A 27,186-nucleotide genomic window follows, 5' to 3' on the forward strand; every position below is an offset into this window, starting at 1 on the left:
AGTGGAACTTGTGCTCCTAATTCATTTTTGAAAACCAAACACTAATCCAGGAGTTATTCTCTGGCTATGGACTATAGCTGGTACTCAGAAAAAAGATAAAACTATACTGCAGTTGGACTTTAACTGGGGTGATAGTTGAGAGAAGAGAATAACGCCCAGGCTTTAGCCAGAGATCTGTTTATATCCTGCAACATTGCTACTGCCATCCATTTTAAGAGAGATATCTTAGCCCTGTGGTCTTTCACATGCTGCTGTAAGTACACAGAGGGAACAGGTGAGGTCATTGCTTCTCTATGAGGCGCTTCTTCCTCCTCCTCCTCCTCCACCCTTAATAGGAGAGGTGTTGCTTCAAGCTTCCAGGAGTAGGGGAGCCCTCTGCCATTAACTGACAGCGGATTCAAGGTTCTTAAACTGACCTTGCTCTCCAGCAAAAGTCTTCAGTTTAGTTTACTCCCTCGGTACTCTAGCCAGTACCACTTTAATCCTTCTCTATCAAATCCCGCTGAGAATCTATGGCTTTCCTCACAACTGTTTTGGGAAGGGACAAGAGGTGAGGCAAGGATAAAAGATCTCTTCTGCTCACTTATAAGAGCCCAACTCAGGAGCAGCACTGGCAGCTGTTTCCAGTCCCTGAACACATTCGTGGATACAAGCCTCCAACACCTTTATGTTCCCTTGAGAGAGTTGGGACACCTAGGGTGAAATCTCTTGTCCATTAAAGCTAGCAGATTTGGCACAACTATTCAGTGCCCAGCACCCTGCCGTTGTGTAAACCACTTAAACACAGCAGTAGCAAAGTAAGTGAAATACCTCAAACACACACACACAAAAAAAAAAATGGCATAACAGATAATGAAGAGTCTGTCAGAAATAGATAAGCTGTCACATAATGCAAGGATTCTTCCCAGAGACTCAGGTGACATTAGGAACAGCATGTATTGGAGGATTGTTTAGCCCCCTACCATGTCATAAGTGACAGTGGCTTGTTTACACAAACCTGCACCAAAACAAAATAAATCAATTTGAATGCACACTTTTTTGGGGGTCTGTTTTCAGTTTGTGTATAAGCAAGCCTGTACTATCTGTAAGGCACAGCTACTTTATGCCACTCTGGCAGCTTAAAAGTGCTGTAGAGCCAGACAGCTCAGCCACCGAGGAGTAACACTAGTTTAACGAGACTTCCTTGGATGTAGAAGCTATTTCTCAGTTCCTTCTTGGAACCCCTGCCTTAGGAAGCCTTGCCAAAAAGGAGGACTTGTGGATTTGTTCTGCTGCCTTCCAGTTATTCTCAGCTGCTAGAACAACTCCTTGGGGGCCAGACTGCTGAGATGTTTAAAGCAGCCTTAGGGCCAATTTAACTCACACCAAGGTTGGCAGGCCCTCAGCTGGACCCAGAAGAAGGGGCATACAGTCATCTTTGTTCCTACTCTGTGCTACACTGAGCATAGCTCAGCTGAAACAGGGATCGGGGGCAGATACTTTTCTGCAACACCAGCGCCAATTTGTGTATTTTTGAAGATGTTTTTCATTGTGTTTCACAGCATATAAGATGTCCAAGTTACCATGGCAAACTACGCTATTACTCAAAGGGGTATTCCTTATAGTTTTACGTATCGCTCTCTTCTTAGGCCTTGTATCAACACGTTTAGTTAGCCAATTAATTGTAATCGTGCTATTTCAAGACCTGTTAGCACTTAGGGTAGACTTCAATACCACTAAAATATATCACCAGGTCACGGTCAATCCCAGGAAGAGGCCTAGGTGTTCATCACTATCAATACTAGCTTCTAACATGGTTTTAAAATCATCTTTTTTTTCCTACATTTGACAAGTCCTTTGAGCAATGTTCTCATTATTTCAGAATGCACACTGACAGTGGAATGGGAAGCACCCTTCTATGACCATCAGACCTACTATATGACCTACTCCCAGCTGATGTACTGCAGCCAGTCTGCCAGCAATCCATCTTCCACAGGCAGCACAATTTCTGTAAAGTCATTTTTCTAAGCAGCTTAAAGATAGTAAGGGATATGAACTTGGCATGAACTTGTATGGCTCCTTAACCAGTTTCATTTTATAACTGGGGAACATGCTGCAACACTAACCAACAGTTTCAGTGTAAAGTTTGAAAGTTAAACAAGTGATCAGCTCTTACCTAGGGATACAAGCTAGATACGAAATTAGTCTCCTAAGGTCCTCTTGTCGTATTCTATCATGATTGCTGCGAGCTGGAAATGTTAGAATGGGGCCTCCACGCTTATCTCTGCCACCTGAAAAAGAAGATTTGTGTTAAGTGCCAGAAGTGTACTGTGCAACACAACAAACCAACAAGAGTCCCTGCCTTGGAGAGTTTACAATCAGACTGCACTTGGAAAAGAATCAAGGCCTCGTTCTAATAGGTGTGCATGTCCACTTCCAAAAAACCCCATGATTTACAATTTATTAACCCGAGCCACCCAGGGCTGTGGATCAAAAGACCATTTTAACTAAACAACAGATTGTTGGGGTCAGGAAGGCCAACACCAGGCAACTCTATATGCTTACCTCTGCAAGCCAACCATATGCCTGATACCCTGGCAGCTCACAGGATGTGAATGTCAGTGAGTCATCCACACCACCTTACCCCACTGCTCACAGCTTGGCATGCTTACTGATGTGGGGGATTTTGTCAGCACCTAACGTGTGCGTCTCAGAGAATTTAAGATAGCTGGCTTTATGTAACTGACTCTTCTAAAGCAAGAGATCAGTTTAAAATTTCCCAAAAGAGACACTCAAATAGTCAAGGTCTAACTTCTGCAGTTTCCTTGAACAGATCTGACAACAACCACCCATGCTACCCCATTGCATGCTTTTAGGTTATTTACAATTCTATGACTGACAGTAAGTTACAGATAATCATTGGTTCTGTGAAACTTGTTCATTTGACTGTGAAACCACAAAGACTAGTTGGGGGGTGAGGGGGGGCAGAGTTGTCGTAACCAAAGACAATACTATAGATCTCAGCATACTACCACCACCCGAGTGCCCATATAATATTAATATAAATGACTTTAATTAAAGTAGTTAGGTTACATCAGCACGTGCATAGTTAGAAGAGCCTATGGACACTGTGTAATTTCATAGTGAGAGCTTTATTTCTGCGTATCTGTGCACTAAATAGGAACAACTCAACTATAGTTAATATTCTGTAAAGAAAAAACGGAAGTGCGCACCACACGCTGCCAGCTCCGTTGAACTACTCAGGTTATTATTGGGCAATATTAAGGTGTTGCTTTTTAAATAAAGGGTTTTAAGCAAATACATGTGATAACAGCATCAAGTCACATTCTCTGCAGTGGGATGCATCCTCATCCTAATGGAAATACAAATTCAAGGCCTAGAAAAAAAATTAGGACTGGGTTTTAAATCATTCTTTGACTTCGACACTACAGTACTACAACCTATCTGAAATAGCATATTTTGATGGATAAACAATGTGCACCTAAGCCTAAAAGAACTGGGATTGTAGGGGTAACTTTCATTGTAGATTTTTGTCATTGTCTACAAGCACTTTTAGTAAGAGACTCCAAGTCTTTAGTTTATAAAATCTAATGTTCATGGTAACATCTGAGGCTTACCCAGAATACACTTTGTTTTATAAGCAAATTACTCTAAAACAATGAGTTTTAGGACCCATTAGTATAAGGCAGCGGTTCTCAAACTGTGGGTGGTGCTTCAGTTTCAGCCCTGGATGGTGGGGCTCAGGTTACAGCCCCCCCTGCCCGGGTCTGAAATCCTCAGGCTCAGGCTTCGCCCCCCGCTCCCAGAGTTGTGTAGTAATTTTTGTTGTCCAAAGGGGGTCGGAGTGCAATGAAGTTTGAGAACCGTTGCAGTGAGAAATAAATGGCTTGGACATGAATGCAGCTGCTGAATCCATCAATTCATAAGGAATTTATCCTCATGTTCACTCTGGAAAAAGTGAAATCCTTGTGTCACAGGGTAAGAGACTGAAGCAATAAAACATGCAGGAGTGTGTGTAGCAGCTCTGCCTCTGATGTCCCCCATTTTTATCCAAGTGGTTTTATTCCATCATTTTGTGCACAAAGTAAACAAATTCTGCTTGAAGAATGGATTGCAACTGTACACCCAATCACCTACTAGTGACAATGAAATTTAAGTATGGGGCACCGCTTAATATACTAAAATTAACAGCATGTCTTCAGTTTTCATTTTATAGCTTTTAAGCTTGACACCGAAACAACCCTTTTATACTTCGTGTTCAAATCATCAGCCAGAGACCTGTGAGGTAAACTTTAAACTTGACCTTGTGGTCAGTGCAGCATTGCTTCCGAGAGGCTGTCAGATTCATTTTGCTGGCCCTCCAGTGGTAGTGTTTTTATGATCTTAAGAACAGAATAAAATGCAACTATATCTCCCCAGCAGTAGTCAAACAAAAATATAAACACAGTCCCTTACCAAAGTACATGCATCACTACACTGTCAGGAGGAAACAATTACACAGTGTTTAAATTAAATCAAGTATTTCAGCTAAATCAAAGCAGCAAGTTAATTTGCTCCGTGATACACAGGAGCTAACAGTTACAAGCAAAGCTCCTGTGGAAAAGAAGCCCCAATTCCTAGTTATGGTTTTCTGATGGTCAGGCTGGGTTTGTGCTAGCCCTGGTTCCAGAGAAGATTAGAGCAACCTTAAGGCTACTCTGATACTCGACCAGCAGAAAAGAGTTCCCAAGGAACTGTCTGCCAGCTGAAGATAGCAATTTCTCAGCATTTTCCAATCACACCTTCTCTCCATCACAGCCCAATGCTCTAATTCACCAGGGGCTGCAGAAGGAAACTTAGGAGTGAGCTATACTGGCTCTATGCCCATTGGTAGATTTTCCATGGGGCATGAACCCACAGCAAGGGAGATGTGACCATTTCCACCCTCCTAATGGTTACCAGAGCAGTGAAAAGAGACCGAGAGCCAGGATCTGGCCTGAAGTTTATTGGATTGTCTAAGTTGTGAGTGACCAGTCAGGGCATGAGTCTCTATGAATGAGTTCAACACCTGATCGCTCTGATACACCACGCAGATTCAGGGTTGAGCACTCATTTGTGGTGTTTTGTTTATGTAATCATGAAGACCTAAAGAGTACCATTCTGTAGTAAGTGACAGAGTGCACCCATGTACCAAGGTACCAGCAGGGTGGGTAGCACCACCTAGTATTCAGGCTGTTTGATATTTCTATTTTAAGACCCTGTCTTCAGTTGCTTAACAACTTTGCAGAACTTTGGCTATTTGGGCCAAAGTTTTCTGGACTGGGTATCTGCTGCATGCTGGTGGTCTGGTTTTGTTTTAAGTTTTCAGCCAAAACTGTTCAGCTGTTCATGAGAACAAAGTTGGGGGGGCAGAGGAAGAACCATGATTTTGCCCATTTCAAAACTGACTCCGTTCTTGGGAAACTCTAGCATTCTCATGCTTTTGAGCAGGGACTTGAAATTTGGCAAGGGAGTGGCCTGTATGTCAGGGATGTACTTTTTGCCATTTTTGTGAAAACCCACCCAAATCTGGCAAAGTTACATGCCTTTGAAAAGTCTTTGTTCAGACATGTGCAGTAGAAACTCGTTAGATCTTAGCAGATAAGCTCTCAGAAGATTCCAACCACACTGGGCATGCTCTAATCCAGATCTGAGCTGGACTCTCCCTTGTAACTGCAGTTTGGGCTAAGGTGGGCCATACTAGAGTCAGAAAGCGGAACTGAACAGGAACCCATCTCTCCTGCACTGTCAATGACCCCTATGCTTGCACTGTACAGTTAGGAGCAAGAAGCCATCTGATTTGAATGCAGAGGGGACAAGAGCCAGACCTGGGGAGAGAGGGAGAAAACAAACTAGGAAAATAAAGCAGAGCCCAAGATTGAGTGTGGCACAGCAGGTGGGAGAGGGGAACTGGGACTGAGAGTTGAAGGAGGGAGGTGAGGACTGGCGGACAGAGAGACTAAAATTAGAGTTGGGGAGGAAAAAATGGGAGTGAGGTAAGGGACTGAGATCGGATGAGGTGCTGGGGGGGGGCAGGGATGAAACTAGGGTTGACTAGGCAAAGAGGCTGACAGTGTCAGTAGGGTGGAGTTAAGGACAACAGATTGTATGAGAAGCTGAGGGAGAAAGAAAGGGACTGGGAGCCTTTGGGAGGGAGAATGTGGGTTACTTGAGACTGAGCAGGGAAGAGGGACTGAACTAAGAACCAGGATGGGAGGACTGGGACTGGGTGAGCAAGGAGAAGAACTGAGATGAGAAGCCTGAGGAGTGGAGATAAACTGCCTAGCTGAGGAAAATAGGACTGCGATGACACAAGCCAGAGGGGGGAAGAGACAGGTTGGGAACAGGGCAGAAAGTGTCAGTTTTGGAGGACACAAAGGTCTGTGGCTGACTCAGTGTTGTATTACCAAGAAGACTTCTCGGTAGAACCGACGTCTCATTTGCTTCAGAAGTTGGAAGGTGTGTAGACAATAAAGCAGAGGATTGCACGAGAGAAAGAGAAAGGATAGTACTGTGGTTAATGCACTTGAATACTGCTCTGTGGAATTCAATTCAAAACCACAGGGCATGGAGCTGAGTCACAGTGAGACTCGGGCTCTGCCCCTGCAGCAGTGTCCTAGGAGCCAGGTCCTGAGTACTTGCTGACCCCAGTCAGACTGACTGGTGTGTGGATGGAAGGGGGCTCAAACCTGACTCAGAGCCCAGGCTTAGCATGTGCTGTAAACATACCCAATAAGGTCTGGCCATACATGGAACAATGACAAGAAAAAACAAAATATTGAATAGCTGTTCATTCAGTGAGCATCATCCAACCCGTGCAAAGAATGAGACAGGAGTTCTTTGGAAAATTAATACGTGGTCATGCAATTAAAGACTATCATAATGCATATGTACAAGTGGGCCAAATTAAGGTTGCTCAGGCAACCTTAATTCTGTGTTTCCTCAACTTTTGAGCACTTGACTTGCAACCTCAATAATGTTCTTTTAATGTAGTGGTGCATGCACATCTAGGCGCATGCATGTGTAATTGTAGATGCCTTATCTTGAAGAAAATGAACAGACTTAACCAATACTTGGAAATAACACACAAGCACCATACCTTAGAGCAACAGTTACTATTAGGAAAGAGTGTTATTTGCTATCCCTGAATTTCAAGGAGGGCTTGATGGACATGTAAGGGAAGAGCTAGTTGTACAATGAATTTGCTGGTTCTTTGTTTTACACAGTAATATACTTATTTTAAAATCATTTCATTTTGTAGTATCAGTTCAAAATGTGTGTTTAATTACCTACTTTATACCATAGAACCTCTATTGGTACTGTCTCACTGACTATGGAAACGCTCACTTGATACCTCTGAACCAAAGGTCAAGGTTTGCAACAACTTTCGCAGACATTTGTTGACAAGCAATATTTGAGTCTGAAGGTGTACAAAACAACACAGCCGTATTATTACTTGAGATTGTCTGAATTCATGTGTACGCATTTTACTCTGTATAGCTGAAGTCACAGAATGAGGCCATTTGAGTTAAATGTCCTCCCAAAATTAAGTTTAGCCCATTTGACTTTTGTATTAAGAATCATTTTTATGACCCTGTAACGAATATTACTTTTTAGACAACATTTAATTTGAATATCTCCAAGTACTTAAGAATGCATTGTGGAAGTAATAATTTCTCAATTTCCCAGAATAACCCTCTGAAGCCTAGTATTCATTTAAAAAGATTTGTGGTATAGGGATATATTTTTTTATATATTTTATACCAGCAAACTTTCATAGTGTAAAAGCGTTTTGCCAGTAGAGGTTATGCTGATATTCCAAGTTAAGTATGCTATAGAGGCAAAAGCACTTCTATGCTGATGTAACTGGGCTCTTGACAATTAAATATGTTGTTAAAAAATAAATACATAAATACATAAATCCAAAAAATCCAAAAAACCAAATCCCTGTTCCCTTCACTGACATTACTAAACCAGGTAACATTTCTAGCATAGATCTGGCCTGAGATTTAACATGAGCATTTTCAGGCTAAAACATTATAATGTGCTGTGGATCAGAGAGCACGTCTACACTACAGATTTCTGCTGACATAACTATGTCAGTAAGGGGTGTACAGACAAGTGAGCCCTGACCATCACAGGTGTGCCAGAAATAGTCCCAAGTGTAGACATGGTTAAGGCAAAACTATGCTTTTACTGGTATAGCTTGTTTTGCCCATGGAGGTGCTTTTAACACACCAGTTCAAAGCAGAGCATACTAAGAGCACCTTGCCAGTGCAGTACACAGCTACAAGAACACCAGTGAAGTGCTTCTTTGTGTAGACATGGCCACAGACTCATAAATGCAATGAAGGAGAGAGGAGCTAAAAATCAGGAGTCCCTTAAACATGCAGAAAAGTAAGTGATTTTTAAGTTAAGATCCTATAGGAATCAAGTTCTGGACTTGTGTAACTCAGAGTTAGCAGCTGCATAACAAATACCGTTTTGTAAATCCCACAAAGAGTACAAAGGCTTATAGCTGCACCCTTAGCTAGTAGCTGCCAGTTTTCAGGACTGGAATAAGCTGCTTAAACTCAAGCAAGCTTGATAGCTCAACTCAACTGCCAGGCTCGAGCAATATTTTGAGTTAAACCAGACTTGAAGTGGAGAAGACTCCAGAACTAAGCTACACTCCCAGGCTCAAATGAACTTCTGAGCTACACTGAACTCCCAAACTGGAACGTGCCCCACCTTGAAGCAAAATTCTAACTAAACTGAGCTCCTAAATGCTGCAGCTGGCTATATAGCTTCTTTGCCTTCCTCAACAGGATCTGGAATATCAGCCAGACTGATTCAAAATGATATTCCAAAATGTAGATACAACTCAAAAGGGAGTCCCACTGTTGCCAGTAAAAATTACCACTTCTCTTAACCCCGATAGAAATCCAGCTCACCAAAGTAAAAATTGCAGTGTGCAAGCGGCTTTTATCAGAAGACAGTTATTGCTCTGTACAATAAGACTTGATTTTTTTATTTTATTATTAAAAACACAACCAAGATGACTAATCCACAGACACTAAATTCCTCTGCCTGTGAAGAGACAGACATGTATTGTCTTTCATTTGATAATTTTTTCAGACAGAATAAGCTGTCATGCAACACTTCTTGCAAATAAAAGTATGTAAGAGCAGCCTAGACAACAGCCTTCAGATGGCACAGACTGACTAGTTTTAAGTTTTTCAGGAAATGCCAATGTGCACAAAACCTCATCAATACAACACATTTACAAGAAGCAAGGGTTTTCAAGGATGCCCTTGAAGAATAGTGTAGGTTAATAGGTTTTGTTTCTGATGTAAAACTAAGATATCTTTGAGGAAGGCAGTCTAGTGGTTAGGGTGCCAGCCAGGAACTCAGGAGACCAAGGGACCACTTCCTGCTCTGCTACAGACTTCTTCTGTGACCTTGGGCAAGTCACTCAGGCCATGTCTATATGCCGGCAAAATGTATGTCGCTCAGGGGTGTGAAAAACATACCCCTGAGCAATGTAAGTTTTGCCGGCATAAGTGTGCTCAGCCCTATGTTGGTGGGAGAGCTTCTCCTGCTGACATAGCTACCGTCATTTGCTGAGGTGGTTTTATTTTGTTGATGGGAGAGCTCTCTCCCATTGGCAGAGAGTGGCTACAGGAGCGATCTTACAGTGACACAGCTGCATCGCTACAGCTGTGCAGCTGTAAACTCACTAGTGTAGACACGGCCTCAATCTCTGTGCCTCAGTTCCTTATCTGTAAAATTAAGACAGTAGTACTTCCTCACTACCTCACAGGGGTGTTTGAGAGCATAAATACATTCAAGATTACAAGGTTCCATCACCATAGGAGTGCCAACTACATTCCTAAATTAGAGAAGACTGGTTAAGACTAGAAAGAGTAAAGACATAGTTAATATTTAAGTCATCTGGTAAAAAGTTGGATTCTAAGCAATGATGCTATAGCTAGACTAGCATAAAGGGATAGTAGACTAATGGTAAGAGTAGAAGATTTGAGGTCTGGACAAATTCTAATCCCACTATAAAAGTGGACTGACTCATTGGAAAACCTCCAATGAGTCACTTCATCTTATGCCTCAGTTTGAGACATCTGCAGTATGTTAACATTTTTATCTGCAGTACTGAACAGAGATGATTAAAGCTTTGTGGGAACTTGAATCAGAGCTCGTGTTCTGTGCCTGGTTACTTCTGTTTTGCTTGTGTTCTGTGTCATTAACTTGAATTCTGTGCTGTTAACTTACTGGGTTATTTTAGGGCAGTCACTCTTCATCAGTTGACTCATCTGTAAAATGCTTATCATGAGGGACCTGATTATTTCATTATTCCTTGGTCACAGCAGTGGTTTAAAAATCAAATAATATGTAGCTCCAAAACCCAAGTTCTGATTTCTAGACAACATTTGAAGACTTTGTTGTACAGGAAAGCATAGTAATGTCAACCAAGAATAAAACATCTTCCAGAGTCTGCTGCTATCTACTGTGCAAGTGTTTGTGCATCGCAAGCTGAGAAATATTATAAGATCCATGGAGAGGAGGAGAGGGATGGGCAAAGAAGCTAAAGTGCTCACTGATATTTTCAACAACATTACTCGTGATTTTTTTGTTCTGTAAGTTCTTATTCTATATAGAACTGTTTCATTTTCTCACCGTTTTCCACTTCTGTATACAGAGGTGTTTGACAATTATTAGTGAGCTTGTTTAACAGCTTGCCAAATCTAACAAACAAATGAGGAGGAAATATAAAAAGACAATGATGCCTATAAGTGCACTGAATGAACAGAACTATTACACTTCCATTGATGATCTTATTCAGGAATTTATACCTTGTTCTCAAATTTCTTATATGTTAGTACATGTACTATTTACAAATCTTAATGGTTTAATATAATGAAATGATATAGTCTCTTGTAAATGGATTTCAGAGAAGCAGGATATAGGTTTATCAGATAAACTAACAGCACTTCTAGAGATGGCATCTATTGAAAAGCTGCTACTTACTGTCATTTCTTTTCTTTTTTTTTTGCGCAGTAAACCAGCAAGCCAACGTTTTTTCTCACCCTAATTTTCCTGGGTATTGCAACTGGCACTTCTTATAACAGGTATAATACATTTAGAATCCTGTATGTTGTGATTTGTTGCATCACTTAGAGGAGTATCCTTTCAAATTTGCATCAACATAAAAACACTGTGTGAGCCTACGAGACACTAAGCAAGCTCCTCCAGAACAATCCCATTTTCTCTGGTTTCAGACAAGCCATATTAACGCTACTCACAATGGTAAGCAGCAAGGGGTCATTCCCGATATCCAATTAGCAAATATTTCCAAGTTGCAGGGGGGAGGTGCCGCCTGTCCTTTCTCCCTTTTTCTTGAGGAATATGACTGGAAAATGTTTTGCAGTCATGTTGTTCTCACTAATTGCCTTGTTCACTAACTATAGTGATACAAAGATATTCTATTTACACTATGCCATAAATGTTTATGTCACATGACCAAGACTGATCCCTCCTTCCACATGCTTACAATTTGTTACGACTCCAAAAACAATTTTTCCTTGAATATCAGGGGAAGAAGTATGTAGATGAACAACAGAAGGTGCAAAAGAGCCTTCAGTAATTAATGCATGCACCAGAGTTGTATGCTATTTTTAATATAAGAAAAAACCCTTCCTATTAGGAGAGGACTCAAGTTATTGGGTTTCACTGAAGCAATTAATTTTGAGGGGAAAAAAATCACAAAATAGGGGAGGCAGAGCAAAAGTTTGACAAACCAGGTTAGATACATTTGTTATATCCCCCACCCTGTTCCTCTAACGAGCTACAGTTTAGAAAATGGGAAATGGATAGACAGATGGACTAAAGCCAGGGCAAGCACTTCCAATGAACCCCAAGTAAAGCAAAAGCAAAATTACAAACCAAGCAAAAACTAGCATGGTTGGTAGCTTAGCCTGAAATTCCCCAAGGTACATTGAAAGGGTTTGTTGAGTCTTAAAACTTTTGGCAATCTTTAGCCAACTTTAGGGTTCATAACTAGATGAATCAGTGGCTCTTAGAGTCCCAGGAACATTCACTAAATTAACCCCTTCATGTGTGATAAAACAGTGAGTGTTTCTGTGACCTTTTACTTAGGCACAGCCTTTCTGACAACCTTCCCTCCAAGCTGATGAGACAGCATGCAAGGACCCATACTCCTAACAAGCACACAGCACTACCAGAGAGACAGGTGCCACTACATCATGCCAATGAGTGCTAGCCCAATTTCAGGCACCAGTGTTTGTGTGTGAATATTTACATATAAAGATCTTTTAGCAGTTTTAAAATAGTTAACCTAAAATATACTAAGGCTGAACCTATCCTCCGTAAGTGATTTGTCATTTAGGGATTATGTGCACATAGACTGCTGCTTCTTAATCTCAACAGTTTTTAAAGCATTTAACTGAGAATGAAGTCACAGCCATAGCCTAGTTCACAGGAGAACGTCATTAAAAGATATAGGTAACCTTCCTTAAAGGTATGGTGGCCATCAATGTAAAGGTTAACACCAAACTGTTGTTGTCTTTGTGAATCTAACTCATAATTTTAAGACCCTCCACTAGTTTGTAGACTAGCCAGCAATGAACGCCAAATGTATACTGGAGACATTTAAGGATCCAACATTAGTAACTTGACAATGGAAAAAAAAATCAAGTTTCTCTCAATGCAATGCTTGTCAATTTTGTCTCTGGATCAATAGTGACATAGGTTTTACAGGTCAAACACACCACCCAAATGAACAGGTCAACACACTTGTATTATTTTACCAAATTCCCAAGCAGAGAACAAACTCAAGACTCATAAGACAGGGAAGTGCAGAGGAAAGGAAAAACATTTTGAATGAAGTAGAAAAAGCAAGTAATCTATTGTGGAAACAAAGTGACAGGGATAGTTTAATCCTTGCACAATGACATGAAATTAATACTCATAAAAATTATGTGATTGTTCTTACTTTACAAGTATTGAGATTTAACTCTGGTAGACAGTCCTACCTGGTATTTTGTGGAGATGTGAACTAGTGTTGTGTGTGTGGCTGTCAAACAACTCAGCTAAAAATTCAATGCATGTTAGTAAGAGTAAGACTTTACCTGAAAGATAGGCAACTTTTTCCTTTAAAATTGGTAATACTTCCATAGCCTTCATTTCATCATTTTTCCGAAACCCTGGAACATATAAGAAACAAGGAAATTAGTCAGTGGTTTGATATGCATTGTAAGCAGGCTTTCAAATCCCATCTACCTAATACACAAGGAAATATTTACCTTCTTAATGTATCTTGAAGCCAACAACTTTAATAGGGTCAGAATAACTTAAATAATGAGATCTCATTAAGTTAGAAACATTTGTAAACTCCTTTTTTATCCTATAAAATTCTACCTATGTAAATACATGAAGGATCATGAGAAATGTGTATACATGTAATATAATGGCAAGATCAGCAGGCAACCCTTAATGGAAGATGAAGCACTGAAGTTCAGCTTTTTCCAAGTAGATAAAAAGGTAGCTTAACTTAATTTAGTAGCTCTCATTTTAAATGGTGCTCTACCACCAGTCTTTCACTTCCTATTCCAGCAAACAGAGGTCTAATATGCAACTAAAGGCATGAATTATCTTCAAGGTAGGAAACAATGAATTTCAGTCACCTACACACTACTTTACACACCATTTTCAAAACACCTCCACAGGCAAAAATAAAGCTATCTTACAAGCTGATTCCTTTCTAGGTCCCGGCTTCTACTGGTGTGAACCTTAGGACTACTTTGCAAAAACAAGTGAATATTAAGAACATATGAACGGCCATACTGGGTCAGATCAATGGTCCATCTAGTCCAGTATTCTGTCTTCTAACAGTGGTCAATGCCAGGTGCTTCAGAGCGAATGAATACAACAGGTAATCAGCAAGTGTTCCATCCATCCTGTCGGTCATTCCCAGCCTCTAGCAAATAGTAATCCCTCCCTATCCTGGCTAATAGCCATTCATGGACCTATCCTCCATGAACTTATCTAGTTCTTCTTTGAACCCCGCTTTAGTCTTGGCTTTCACAACATCCTCTGGCAAAGAGTTCCACAGGTTCACTGTGCATTTGTGTAAAGAAATGCTTCTTTTTGTTCATTTTAAACCTATCGCCTATTAATTTAATTTGGTGCCCTCTAGTTCTTGTGTTATGAGAAGGAGTAAATAACATTCTTATTTACTTTCTACACATGGGTCATGATTTTATAGTCTTCTATCATATCCCCCCTCAGTCATCTCTTTTCCAAGCTGACAATCCCAGTCTTATTAATCTCTCCTTACACAGAAGCTTTTCCAAAACCATGGATTTATAGAGGAAATATGATATTTTCTGTTTCTTATCTATTCCTTTCCTAATGATTCCCAACATTCCGTTAGCTTTTTTGACTGCCACTGCAATTTGAGTGGATGTTTTAGAGAACCCTCCACAAGGACCCCAAAATCTCTCTCTTGAGTGATAACAGCTAATTTAGACCTCACCATTTTATATGTAGAGTTGGGATTATGTTTTCCAATGTGCATTACTTTGCATTTATCACACTGAATTTTATCTGCCATTTTGTTGCCCAGTCACCCAGTTTTGTGAGATCCCTTTGTAACACTTCATAGTCTCCTTTGGATTTAACTATCTTGAGTAATTGTGTGTCATCTGTAAATTTTGCCACCTCACTCTTTATCCCTTTTTTTAGACCATTGATGAATATGTTGAACAGCACTGGTCCCACTACAGATCCTTGGGGGACCCTGCTATTTACGTCTCTCCATTCTGAAAACTGACCATTTATTCCTACCCTTATTTCCTATCTTTTAACCAGTTACTGATCCAGGAGAGGACCTTCCCTCTTATCCCATGATCACTTACTTTGCTTAAGAGTCTTTGGTGAGGGACCTTGTCAAAGGCTTTCTGAAAATCTAAGTACACTATATTCACTGCATCACCCTTGTCCAAGTGCTTGTTGCCCCCATTAAAGAATTCTAATAGATTGTTAAGGAATGATTTCCCTTTGCAAAAACCATATTGACTCTTCTCCAACAAACTGTTCACCTTCTACAAGCTAGGGCTCACAAAAAGTAGAGATTTGAGATGATCCAAAGGTCCAGCAATTTTTGATTACACCAAAGAACTGTCAACTGGCCTTTAACAACATTTTACTACTTCCTCCTCGTTCAGTGAAGCATTCCATTCATTGTTGCAAAGTTTACCAGAATAAAAAATGTATTAACATGGCAATAAATTCTGTCACTTAGAAGCTAGTGCCATTCTTTTAAGTATCAAAAGACCACAGAGAAACCTCATAAGGAGATCACTGTGTTGTCAAGAAGTTTGTGTAGCCTTTTGATCAGAAAGGGTGGGAGGTGGGGCAGGGAAGCTAGAATATCCTATGTTGTGGTGTTAAATTTTCCATTTATAGCTACAGAAGTTAAAAATCCATTAGATTTATATTTAAGAAACAGCTCCAAGTCCGCATCAAAACCAGACTTGTTTAACAGTTGCCACCAAATTAGAAAAAAAACTTTCAACACTGGACTAGCACTAGGTAAGTTTATCAGGCTCTCTTTCATGGGTCTGTTTAAGAAGCAAGAAACAAAAGCTGGGCAGTCATTTAAAAACTTAAGCCATTTTACATACCCTAGAAACAGCACATGGGTTACTTAAGAGTTCTAATATACTGTCCAGGAACTTTGAACTTCTTCATCTAGAGGTAGTATTCTGCCCGGCACTGTCACTTTAAGTGCACCCAAGGAATGCTTTACAGCATGACTGTACTGCAGCTGTGAGCGTTCTTCCTAGCTCATGTGTACAAACACAGGCTAGCTCTGCTCAAACCAATGCATTAAAAATAGCAGTGTAGCTGGGGGTAGCATAGGTGATGGCTCAGGGTAGCTACCTGAGTATGTACCCAGGGGGTATGGATGGGTTTGTACTCAAGGCAGCTAGCCCAAGCTACCTGTGCTAACCCCCACCTACACTGCTGTTTTTAATGCACTAGCTTAAACAGAGCTACTGTGAGTCTGTCTGCCAGAGCTGAGAGGCATGCTCCCAGCTGTGGAATAGACATACTCCAAGTTCCAGCATGTTTAGAAGCAAAAAGACATTCACTTCATGGAGAGTGAGTGAAATTTTAAGTCTCCTGAATGGCTCATCCAAAACCCCTTCATAAAAGTTGAGCATTCAAAGCAATGCCACATCATGGCCTGCAGCCAGAACTCTGTTTGCATCCATCTTCCATCCCACTTTTCATCTTCCAGTCAGCCACACACATAGCGCTTAGAGAACTCTATCTTGCTAGGAGAAATTTCTTAAAAGGTGCATCATTAATGCTTCCTTACAGGCAATTCCTTCGGGAAATACCTTGCAAACAAGATAAAACGAGTTTTTCATTTGCAGAATCTGCTAAGCCAACAGAACAGCAGCTATTTCCTGGGTGGAACATCACCCTATCTAAATCAAAGTATTTTCATTTGTCTCTTTTCAAAAAGATTCTTTTATAAAACCAAATTCACCCAGTTTTTAGCCATATTCAGCATATTTTATAGCAAGATTTTATGCAGATCACCTCATTTAAAAATGAGACAAATGAAACACCCTACCTAGGGGCTTAAATCTTCCAGAACTCCAAGTGGTGCAACTTATATTGCCTTGCACAAGCTCATTCTTGCCCACCCCCCCACCACCCTCCACTGGTAGTTCGCCCCAAGTAAGGGAAGGTGGCTTTGATGTTGCCTCTGCTCCAACGAGTTTCTGTTCATTGTTCCCTACTAACGGTGACTGGACCTTTGGCCTTTTCTTGGCTCTTTGAGCGCACCCCTGCCATCAGGTCTCAAGCCATCATCTCAGAAGGGAATCAAGATTGGGCGTTAGGCTTCAATCCCTGGGTACTAACTGTGATTACCTAAGGAGGCATGCGTTAGGTTCAGTATGTGCATTTCTTCTCAAGAGATATGGCCAGTGGCATCCAGTGACCACACAGCCTTCTTAAAGCCATGTGTTTTTAATTAGTACCAACACATTTCAGAGACAGATCTTCAACCAAAAGCGACACAGAGGCCTGTCTTCCCTAAGGCCTAAGGAAGCTTGGGAAGGCCTCTAATTCAGACACTCCTGCAGGACCTGTCTGTGATTATGTCAGTCATTTGCCCCCAGAAAGAACTAACTCATTGACAATCCCACCCTGCGAGCCTTCACAGTTAAGAATCACTTTGATCTCTAGGCTCCCAGCTTGGCACATGAGCTGCATTGCTCTGGGCTGGAGCCCAGCAGTAGCACCTTCACCACTAATCATTTGGTCAGTGTTTTGTAACTGCCTCCAAATTTATCAGGAGGCTGCTTATCTAGAGCTATTGTATTGCTCTTCTCCTTGGTCTTCCAATAGCCCCCTATTCAGAGTTAACCAAAACATTCAAAGTATAGCCCAATAAGCCAATACAGCCATAGAAGGACTCTGGCTAATCACATCACATAGGTTACCAGTAAGTTACAGGTCAGCATTCCTACATTACACAGCTGTTCCATATCTGTCAGACTAGTGTGGGGGCATGGTTTGAAGTTTTAGATGGCTGTTTAAGCACCACAGGTTGCAGCTTCTCAATGGAGCCATTCATGTTTTGGACCGTAGAGTACCATATAGCAAGATTTTTTTGATATATCCTAGCTCCCCCTGCTATCACTGTGGCAGGTGTACCTCTACTGAGACTAGAGTAAGGCCAACAGCTTTAAAGATGAAGCCCCGGAGCTAAAATCTGTTATCTTTTAAAAAGAACAAATCTGCCAGCATGTGTATCAATGCTTTTATTCTGCAATAGCACCATTGCCATCAGCTATAGAAGGGAGACAGTATACTGCTGTCTCTCTTTTAAGAGGCAGAGTTCCTTGGTAACGCTCTGACATCTCTACCCTAAGTCTGCTGTGGGTTTTGTATACCATTCCCTCACCCACCACACTGACCAATTAAGGCTTAATTAAGGCTTAAAGGCTCATTGTTTATGAATATCATATTCCTACCCCCTTAAGGGCCTAATTCTGTGCCTGTTCTACCCTGGTGGAATTTACTGAAGGCAAAAGACAGCAGGGGTTATATTTGGGAGAGAGGGTGATGGAAGGAAGGAAAGAATGTGTGTTCTTTTTAACTCCATCTGGGAGTGATCACGTCAATAAACAAAGCAGCACGTTATCTTTTTTAAGGTTAATTGTACTACAAAGCATTTATGATTTGTAGGTTTATCAAGACTTATTAAAGAAAGTCATTGAATGTACTCAAGAGCAGTGCCAAAAATATCCACACCAATCTCTACACAGCTCAGCAACCTCTGAGCCAGCAGTCTTTATCACACATTAACGGAGATGATGTCATCCTTTCAAACCAGGCCAGTCTGCAGTTGCTGCTGCTGTCTTTTTCACTGCAGTGCCTGCAGTATTCAGAGGATTTTGAGAAGCACAAGATGGCACAGTGTTCAAGCAAATAAAGATCTGAGATATAGAAGCAATTCTATATGTACATATCTAGGTTGAGAGCTTTAACTGAAGAATGAACTTCTAATTCAAGCGCGTATAGGAAAAAAATGTATGATTGAAATTCAGAAATGTCAATTGGATTTCTCATACAATAGCATTTGCAGCCATTCAACATAATATTTACCTGTATAAGGTCTCTAACACATTATTTCTACATCAGTTTTTCACTACTCAACGCTAATATAAAGCTATTTCTTGCTTGCCACATACCTGATTTTAATGAGAAGTGGTAAAATTACATGAAGAAATAGAGCAACAAATAGTGTCATTATAATTTGTTTTTATACAAACAAAAATACTAAAATTTAATGTGGATTTTTGCTGCAAATAATTGTAAGTTTGTTTATTGTTTAGATTTAACACCAATTTGCCATTTCACTTTTATTCATACTAATAAACTTTACATTTTATAGAATAAGGTAAACACACAAAGAAAAACATCTTCTAATATTTGAATATAAGTGTAGAGAAAAAACAACTTTTGCATGAACTTCTCAGGCCCCTAACTTCACTATGATATCAAAACAATGAGGTGTTGTGGAATAGCAGGAATTCTGAGGGCATCAAGTGAGTAATCAAGTGCCAAACACCTTGCAATTACTGAAGGACATTTGAGAGATTTTTAATTGATGATTAAGAGACCACTTGCTGTGCTAAGGATTTTATGCCGCTGTATTACAACACTTGAAAAAAGAGCACAGATAAAGACAGCCAACCCCTTTACTTAAAACGTAGGTTGTGTGCACCTTTCAAACACTAGCAGAAAAATGCCCGCCAAAGGGGAAATTACTAAAAAAAAAAACCAAAAAAACAGCTCAACAGTGTGTACTCCTTTCTCTTGGACTGTAGAAAGCTAAAACCTGTCACTTTCATCTGTTACTCTACACTTCTGTATTGCAAATCTGGAAGCTAGCTGGCACCACGCTATCTTAGGGCAGACACTTTGCAAACAATCAAAAATCACAATCACCATCTTAGGAAATCAACAGAAAAAGATATCCACTGCTTGGAAACATAGCTATGTTCTGTATGAGTGTCATACTCTTATGTATACTGAATTTTGATGCTATACATTACAGTGGTTTCTTGAAGCCTATGAATTGCAGCCCGCAAGCCACCTTTAAGGAGTAGCAAGAAACTGTACCTGACTGTGGTAGCCTACAAATCTTTTATGACAAATCTAAAGAGGTTAATCTGGTCTAAATCTCTAAACCTATTATCTCTTTTAGATACAAAGAAGGAGGTAACTGTGTTAATCCCATGAACACACTAGATGACATCCAGATATGACCCATACCTGCTGACAGTGGAGGGGCAGAGTAGAGGCAGCTGCTTCAGCAGAGGTTACTGAGCATGCTCAGTCTGTGTGAGAATGCTCAGTACAAGCCAAGCAGCATCTCTGGGAGGAGGATCACATGACCCTGCGTATTTCTTCTGATGACATTCAATGACTAGCCACATACACACTGTAATTTTGTAAACCACATTATGAGAATCAACTAATCTATGCTGGCAAACAAGTTTTAGCTGTTATTACAATACTCAGTGTGGGGAAAGAGGAAGAGAATAGGATGAAACTATAAAAGTTCTCTTATAAAGAGACTTCCAGTCTTGTATCCAGAGTTTGCCCCGCTCAAGGATAGCAAAGTCCATTTTGCATAATATGAAGGCACCTTACAAATATATTCAGTGATACACACCATATTTAGTTATACTAGCATGAGTGTACAAGCTAGCAAGCACAATGGCTTCTCTATCTTAGGGCTGGTACCAGCATTGATGGGTTTTTGTGCTAAACAGGTGTGTAGGCTTCAGGCTGACTTCCACAAAAAGCACAGTATATCAGGGTGGGTAATATGGGGAGGGCTCAATCTCTGACTGGGAGGGGGCACTAGCAAGGGTTGTGTGAGTTTCTCAGAGTTTGGAGAGCTGAAGGGAGCAAAACAACATCCACAGAAAAAGGGTCTGTATGGTCAAAGAAAAGCTGAGGTTCTGGATGTAGTGAGGATTGCAGAGACGCTGCTAAGAAGAACTGGAGTGTTGTTCCCCCGGCATAGTCAGGGAGGTAAAGAGGGTAAAGTTACTCTGATAGGAGCAGCAGCACAGGCTTAGGGTTAGCCATGATTCAAAGGAAAGTACTTGCTGAGGGATGGGTCAGGAAAGAACCACCTATAAAATTATATGGCATGTGCTGTGTGTAACATAATTTACACATTTGTATAAAGAAAGTGTAAGACTTACTACTGTTAGCCATCACTCACAATGTGTGGAAGACCACTGCGCATGGAACACAACATTTACATTCTAATCACCATTAGCAGCTCTGTTAAGCACTTTCTTAAGAAGAGCGGGAAGCCTGCCTGTCTGCATCTAGATCAGTGCATAAGCAGGATGAGGTCACCCTCCTGCTGCACATGAACCAGGCAGCAGACAAATGTCAGCCATTTCCACAGTTTCTAGCACACATTCAAGTCAGTTGCATAAGCAGAGGCAAACCAGGCCGGTCTGACGACAAGCTTCAGTTTTAAATTTCAAGTCATAATTGGTCAATAGGTAAAGAGTGAAAAAAGTTACGCTTTGCGGTATTCCACAGCAAGAATTGTAATGAGGGCAAGCACCTCAACTATGATTTCTATAATGGTCTTTCTGTACTTTTTAAACAAATCTTTGTCTGCACATTATTACATAATTCCAAAACACAGAATTATTCTCTATGAAAAGGTAAGGTCTCTTGCTAAATATGGATCAATTAATTCACCTGGATAATATTCTTCTCAGGTTACAATATATGACTCAATTGGTTTCCCTGACCTACCTGGATTACCCAACAAACAGAAGTGAGTTCTTTAGTAACAGAGAAAGAAAGAAATTAACTAGATCAATAAACCTACAGGTGAATAAGATATATACTGCAGCAGAAACTTTGTGAAGAAAGCTTAATTCCCAAGGTGAAAGCCCTATTTCCCAGTTCTCAGACTTTCTTCTCCCTTTTCCACCAGAACAGGCTGCAGAAGTTCAGATTTACACAGATGTGAAGAAAAAGCCTCATATCACACCTGATATGATTAAGACAACGATGGCCATTTGGTGAATTAAAGAAAATTTCCATATCATTGAATAGGGTCTAAAATAAGTTTGATAAGAGACCTAGAATACCCCTTTGGCTTTAGGTCTGATCTTATAGATGTGCACGTTCCTCAAGATAACAAAGAAATAACTGAAGAAACAAAAGTAATTAGTGACAGAAAACGGCCATCTGCAAGAGGCATATAGTTAGTAGACGCAACATATTTTTCAGCCTTTCAAGAAGTCTGAAGCAACAGATTTTATTTTTTAAATCAGAAGAAAAAGCAAACAAGAATTAGGTTGAGAACATTTAAAGCCTAACTGATTAGCTCTCTCAAAAGTAAGTTAAAACAGAAACTGTATTCTCACTATTGAGGGTGAAGTGGGGTCAGAAGCTGAGGCAGGTCTATTTCAATGTACTCAATGAGACAATCTAGTGAAATTCTCATCTCTAAAGGCAATTCCCGAGGTGCAGTAAGCAAAGAGAAGGCACTTGCTCTAACACTAGTTTTCATTTCCTTCAACTTTTGTTCTGCTTAAGAACTCAAATGATTGCAAACAGAAACCGTAGAGACAAAGTGACACACTGACCACTGGACTTAAACATATGGTTCAGTTCCATATATTCTGCAATTTTTAATAAAATACATAATTTAGCGCCATTAGTACAGTTATGTGATGCAACCAAAATGACTCACCCGAAAGTTACATCTTGGGGAGAAACTAATTTTCAGTTGCCTACTGAAAGACTAAAAAAGGACATGTGAATCAAGAGTAATGAAATTCACGTACTCCTAGCCATGGTCCATACCACTTCATTACTAGAACCATAGACCAAGCAGAAAGCCTTGATGACAACCCGCCCACCTCTCGGACAACTCATTTTATTATTTAAAAATTTGCTTGCTATCTGACAGTGTTTCACTATAAAGCTCAGGCTGTTTTCACGTCCTCGTTTATCATTTTTTTAACTTTCCACTAAAAGGCTATCATTCTCCCACTTAGGCACTATATTCCATCATGCTGGAGTTCAGTAGTGTTTTTCAATAGCAATGTGCAAATATACAAAGGCTAATACCTAAATAAAATGCCCTTTCATGAAACAGTTATTTTAAGCACAGTTTAAATGCTCATTTTATTCTAAGTTTTATTAATACTGTGTTTGTGAAACACACCGTAGTGATTACCCGGGAGATGTTTGTCAACTATCTACAAAACCAGTAGGCAGTGGAACTGCAAGATTTTCCAAAATAACGTGCCTTTACTCTGACCTGGATAAAGAATTTCAAGGATAATTTAATTCCATCTCAAGGCTCTTTGCACAGTTGGCCTCAATGCTGAAACTGTCAGCAATGGTGGGTATTGGTGTTAGTTATGAAGCGCAGGTGAGAGGATTGTGTTGTGGACTCAGGTACATTGTCTGAAACCCATGAATATCTGGCAATAGTATTCTGAATTCAAAAAGTAAACAGCTATAATAATGAACAAGAAAACTCTGAAAATGTAGGTAGTGGTTGCCCTGTTTTCAGGACTAGAAGCCATTAGTCTCATTTTACCGTAGCTATATCTAGAAAGTCACATGATTGTGTTCTTGAGTTTACAAAGTGTTCCAGCAATTCTTTTTACTGCAACATACAGTGGTCATCTCTAACTTGCCAACTTCCTCAGTTATCTTAATATCTCTCTTTTAATAGAGTTCTAGATATTGCCTATAATGTTTCAGTTCAGGTTGTACTGAGGTAACCCAATCTCTGGAACTTCAGCCAAGTTCAGGGGCAGATTTCAAGGGTAGTCACTCTATAGGATGCAATTTTACCATTTCCCCCCAATTTCCCCACCCCAATTTCTGTCTAAAGGAACCAGCATTATCCACCTTTTTGGAAAGAGCAATAATAATTATAATGGCTGTGCTGGCAATCCCTCAACTCAGAAGACACCATCAAAATTTTAAATATGACTAACAGGTCATATTTAAAACAATGTCATTTTTTCCTCTTCGCCAAAACACACACACAAAACATCATCTTGTTCAGTTCACTCAGCCTCTGAATACCGTGTAAGGACATTCAACAAGCAGTGCAACATACCAAAAATTATGTGCCTGGTATGCATGTAATGGTGTTTGATCGCATATTTAATGTTAGACTGTTTAATGTTGGATATCTATAGGTTTTCTAACATGTGTAGTTACAGTGGAATGAGAAGAGAAAAATAATCAGAAAATCACCTCTACATTTAATTTCACCAGCCACACTGATCAGATTAAGAGAAGTCATGTTTTTGTTTTAGGAAAAAGCCTATAAGTTAACATTAAAATACTATCCTGAATTTTTAGGAGACTTCAAGAGATGAGGTAGCTGCGCTTTTTACTAAATCAGCTCTGGTCAGGCTTAACAACTCACCCATCACAAGACATTACATCATCAAACCTTCAGCTGCTCATCATGGCTGCTGCTCCGGATATCTTGTTTTCCTTCCCTTCATCTACCCTATGGACACCCATAACCTGGGAAGCGTATCTGGCATTATGACCACACTTCATTTGTCCGCGTGCTGGGCTGCATGTAACTAATAGACATGCATGTAAATTAGAACAGACAGTTTGGAATTATTTCAATAGAATAGAGGAGAATTTGTCAGGTTATTAGCAAAAAAAAAAAAAAAAAAAAAAAAAAAAAAAAAAAAAAAAGACCCAAAAACACACACACACCACACATGTAAGAGTGCTAAATCCAAATGAACACTGAGAACCTTTTTTAAAATATCTCCCAATATCTGTTTTGTGATTTATACGTACAGTATAAAGTGCATTGCTTTCTTGCTAGTGCCAATTGTATCTGAGACAGTGAGGAGAACGCACAGAGAACACACGTCTGCAAGCAATTTGCACTACTCCAGTAGTACACTGAAGCAATGTGATACGCTGCCATGTAAACCTCAAGCTAACAATGAATTTAAGGTATTCCAAGTTTTATCTTGCTTCAGAAACCGTAAGATAATTAACACACCAAAATATTTATAGCAGAAGGAGAAAGAGCATGATAGAGGTGAGTGGATGGGACAGAAAAGTGGCTGTTCATATGATAACTGTTCTCAAGTGCTCAGGAGTGATTTTTAAATTTTAGCTATTTGAGACATTGTACAAACCAAAATGACAGTCCCTTACAAAGGAATTTCATGACAAGCCATAACAATTGAATAACGCACACGCAGAACTTCTGGGGGGGAGGAGGAGCAGGTGGCCAGGGTAAACTAATACTGATTGGGGAAGGAGGAAGAGGGAATGACCTAAAATGTAAATGAAAATAAACTCCAGGACTGGATCTGTTGTGCACAAAACTTTGAGTTGAATTTTGTCGTCACATTTTATATTAAGGTTTCATTTAAAGTGTAAAGGTCAATTCATGGGTAACAAATAATAGATAGCTTATCACCATTAACAATACCTTCCACTAAAGTGCTTGTAACACATGACTGATATGAATAGAATGATGGACGCCAAACTGTTTATAAATGCAAAGTTAATATCAAGTATGACCTATATTGCTTCCCTGAAATTAGGTTCGTTGGATTTTTAAATTTATATGTCCATTGGTGTCTTTCTTCTGCTTCTGCTTTTAAGTCATCCACTTTTATCTGAAAAATATGATTTCATCCATGAACACTGTCTAGTGTTTCAATTTACTGCTCCACTCATGAACCAATAGGTCTTTATGTGCTACTGTCCACCATACTGTTATCATCTCCAGCTCCATATTTCTTCTGTTGGCTGGTACTGCAGACACTTAGGACTCAGTTTAGAGGTACGCAAATCACTGATGGTCCAGTTTAAGAGCTTGAAGACAAACAGATGGATTACTTTTATTTTGTTTCAGAACATGAAGGTAAGGGCATCTTGTACGCCACAGGCAATTCTGATGTTTGATGCACAACCATTAGCAACACTTAAGTTTGCAGCTTTAGGTTGCTGTAGACTACTACTTAAGGTATAGTCTTCCCAACCACTTCCCACAAGAATGCACCATTAACTTTCCTACGTCTTGAAAGATTTTTCTGTAGTGCTTTATTACAAAATTCACAACTCTTTAGGTCAAGCAAAAGTGAACTGTTAAATGTTACAGTGACAGAACAGTCTTCCAGTACTGCTCATTAATGCAAAAAATAATTATCTTAAGTACCAAGCAAACCAATATATTGTTTTTGAAACTATTAATAACACAACATTAGAGTCAATTTCTGTTGACTCAAGATTTGGTATCATCCCTAAGTCTTTAAGAAGCCTAGAAAAATGGACTCTCCCATCTGGCTATAGTTACTGGGCAAGTATACAAGGAAAAAGGTTCCCAGTGGCACCAGCTGCAGCAGCATATTTTTTGCCTTGAAAGCTTCAACTTCACTGCCCTTGATGATGATCTGCTATGATCTTTTTAATGTGTAGTGGGATCATGTAAAATTGTCTATCCTAACCCTTGTCCGGAGTGTTGCATTACTCAAAAAAAGGGTATTTTGACTTGTGGTTGCTGCAAGTTAAAAGCAGAAGAATTGAGGCATGAGCCTGAGTTTGTGGCTCTGGGCAAAATGCAAAAAAGGAGAGAGAGGAAAGATGGCCAACTGAACATTAACACCCCAAACAAGAAGAAACTTCAATTCTCCTCCCCACTTTGCACTCAGCAGCTATGGCAAGCTTTATTTCAGCTGGACATCAAACTGATAGAACAACCCTTGTCTTAAGTTCTGCTTTGGCAATGTACACTATTAGGAGGCCTAGTATATTTCTCCAAACAACAGCTGAGGCAAGGGACTGTGTTGGGCTTCCCACCAAGGTGCATTCTTTGGATCTTACTATCCCTGAATTTTATTTGCCTCTAACTATGTGATGCCTGGTAAGTTTTTTTTTCTAGTTTCACCATTAGTATCCACATTTCCATTGCTGTTTGGTATGTCGATTTATCCTCCAAAAGTTAAAATCAATTGGGTCGGAAGGGGTGACCAACCAGAATTCACACAGCATTGAAAGGTCACATGCAGTCTTTTTAAGCCATACAATTTTATCCTGTATTTGTGATCAAGCTAGTTTAATACTAACTTGGGTCCCAACATAAACAAACTATTATATTCCATCTAGCAGACAGCCACAACATTTATGTTGAACAACTTTATCACACATAGTCCCTAATTTGATCAAGTAAGGAGCCTAGCATGCAAATACACTGACTTTTCCCTTTTAATGATCCTTGAATGAAATAATCTTAAGTACCAGAAAGCAGTTAAAGTTGCACACGATTTTGGGGTGGTTTAAGATTCCAAGTTAGATTAGAGTGCATGTAGAAGGCAGAAATGGTAGGAAGCAAAAGAGAAATTTCTTTTGTTTATGCAACCTGACAATATGCTAAATCCCTTTTTGTTGGGACAATGGGTGAAGAGGCAGAAATAGTCTGCAGATAGCTTCACATACATGCTAGCTAGAATCAGTAAGTTATTTTCCTTGAATGATTCATTTGTGCAATTATTCTGAATGCCA

At 39.9% G+C, this 27,186-nt stretch overlaps 1 protein-coding gene across 4 annotated transcripts in view; it reads right to left on the bottom strand.

Annotated features, from left to right (window-relative positions):
* Positions 1-27,186, bottom strand: part of TRIO (trio Rho guanine nucleotide exchange factor) — a 402,248-nt gene that overhangs the window by 276,979 nt on the left and 98,083 nt on the right. For all 4 annotated transcript variants that reach the window (XM_067569989.1, XM_067569997.1, XM_067570009.1 and 1 more), the window contains 2 exons: positions 13,161-13,235; positions 2,156-2,270 (listed from right to left, as the gene is read on the bottom strand). In XM_067569989.1, coding sequence (XP_067426090.1) covers positions 2,156-2,270; positions 13,161-13,235 — 190 coding nt within the window. The remainder of the gene's footprint in view (positions 1-2,155; positions 2,271-13,160; positions 13,236-27,186) is intronic.

This window comes from Emydura macquarii, unplaced genomic scaffold (genome assembly GCF_026122565.2).
Source record: "Emydura macquarii macquarii isolate MOO-44397 ecotype Brisbane River unplaced genomic scaffold, CSIRO-AGI_Emac_v2 contig_320, whole genome shotgun sequence".
NCBI lineage: Eukaryota > Metazoa > Chordata > Testudines > Chelidae > Emydura > Emydura macquarii.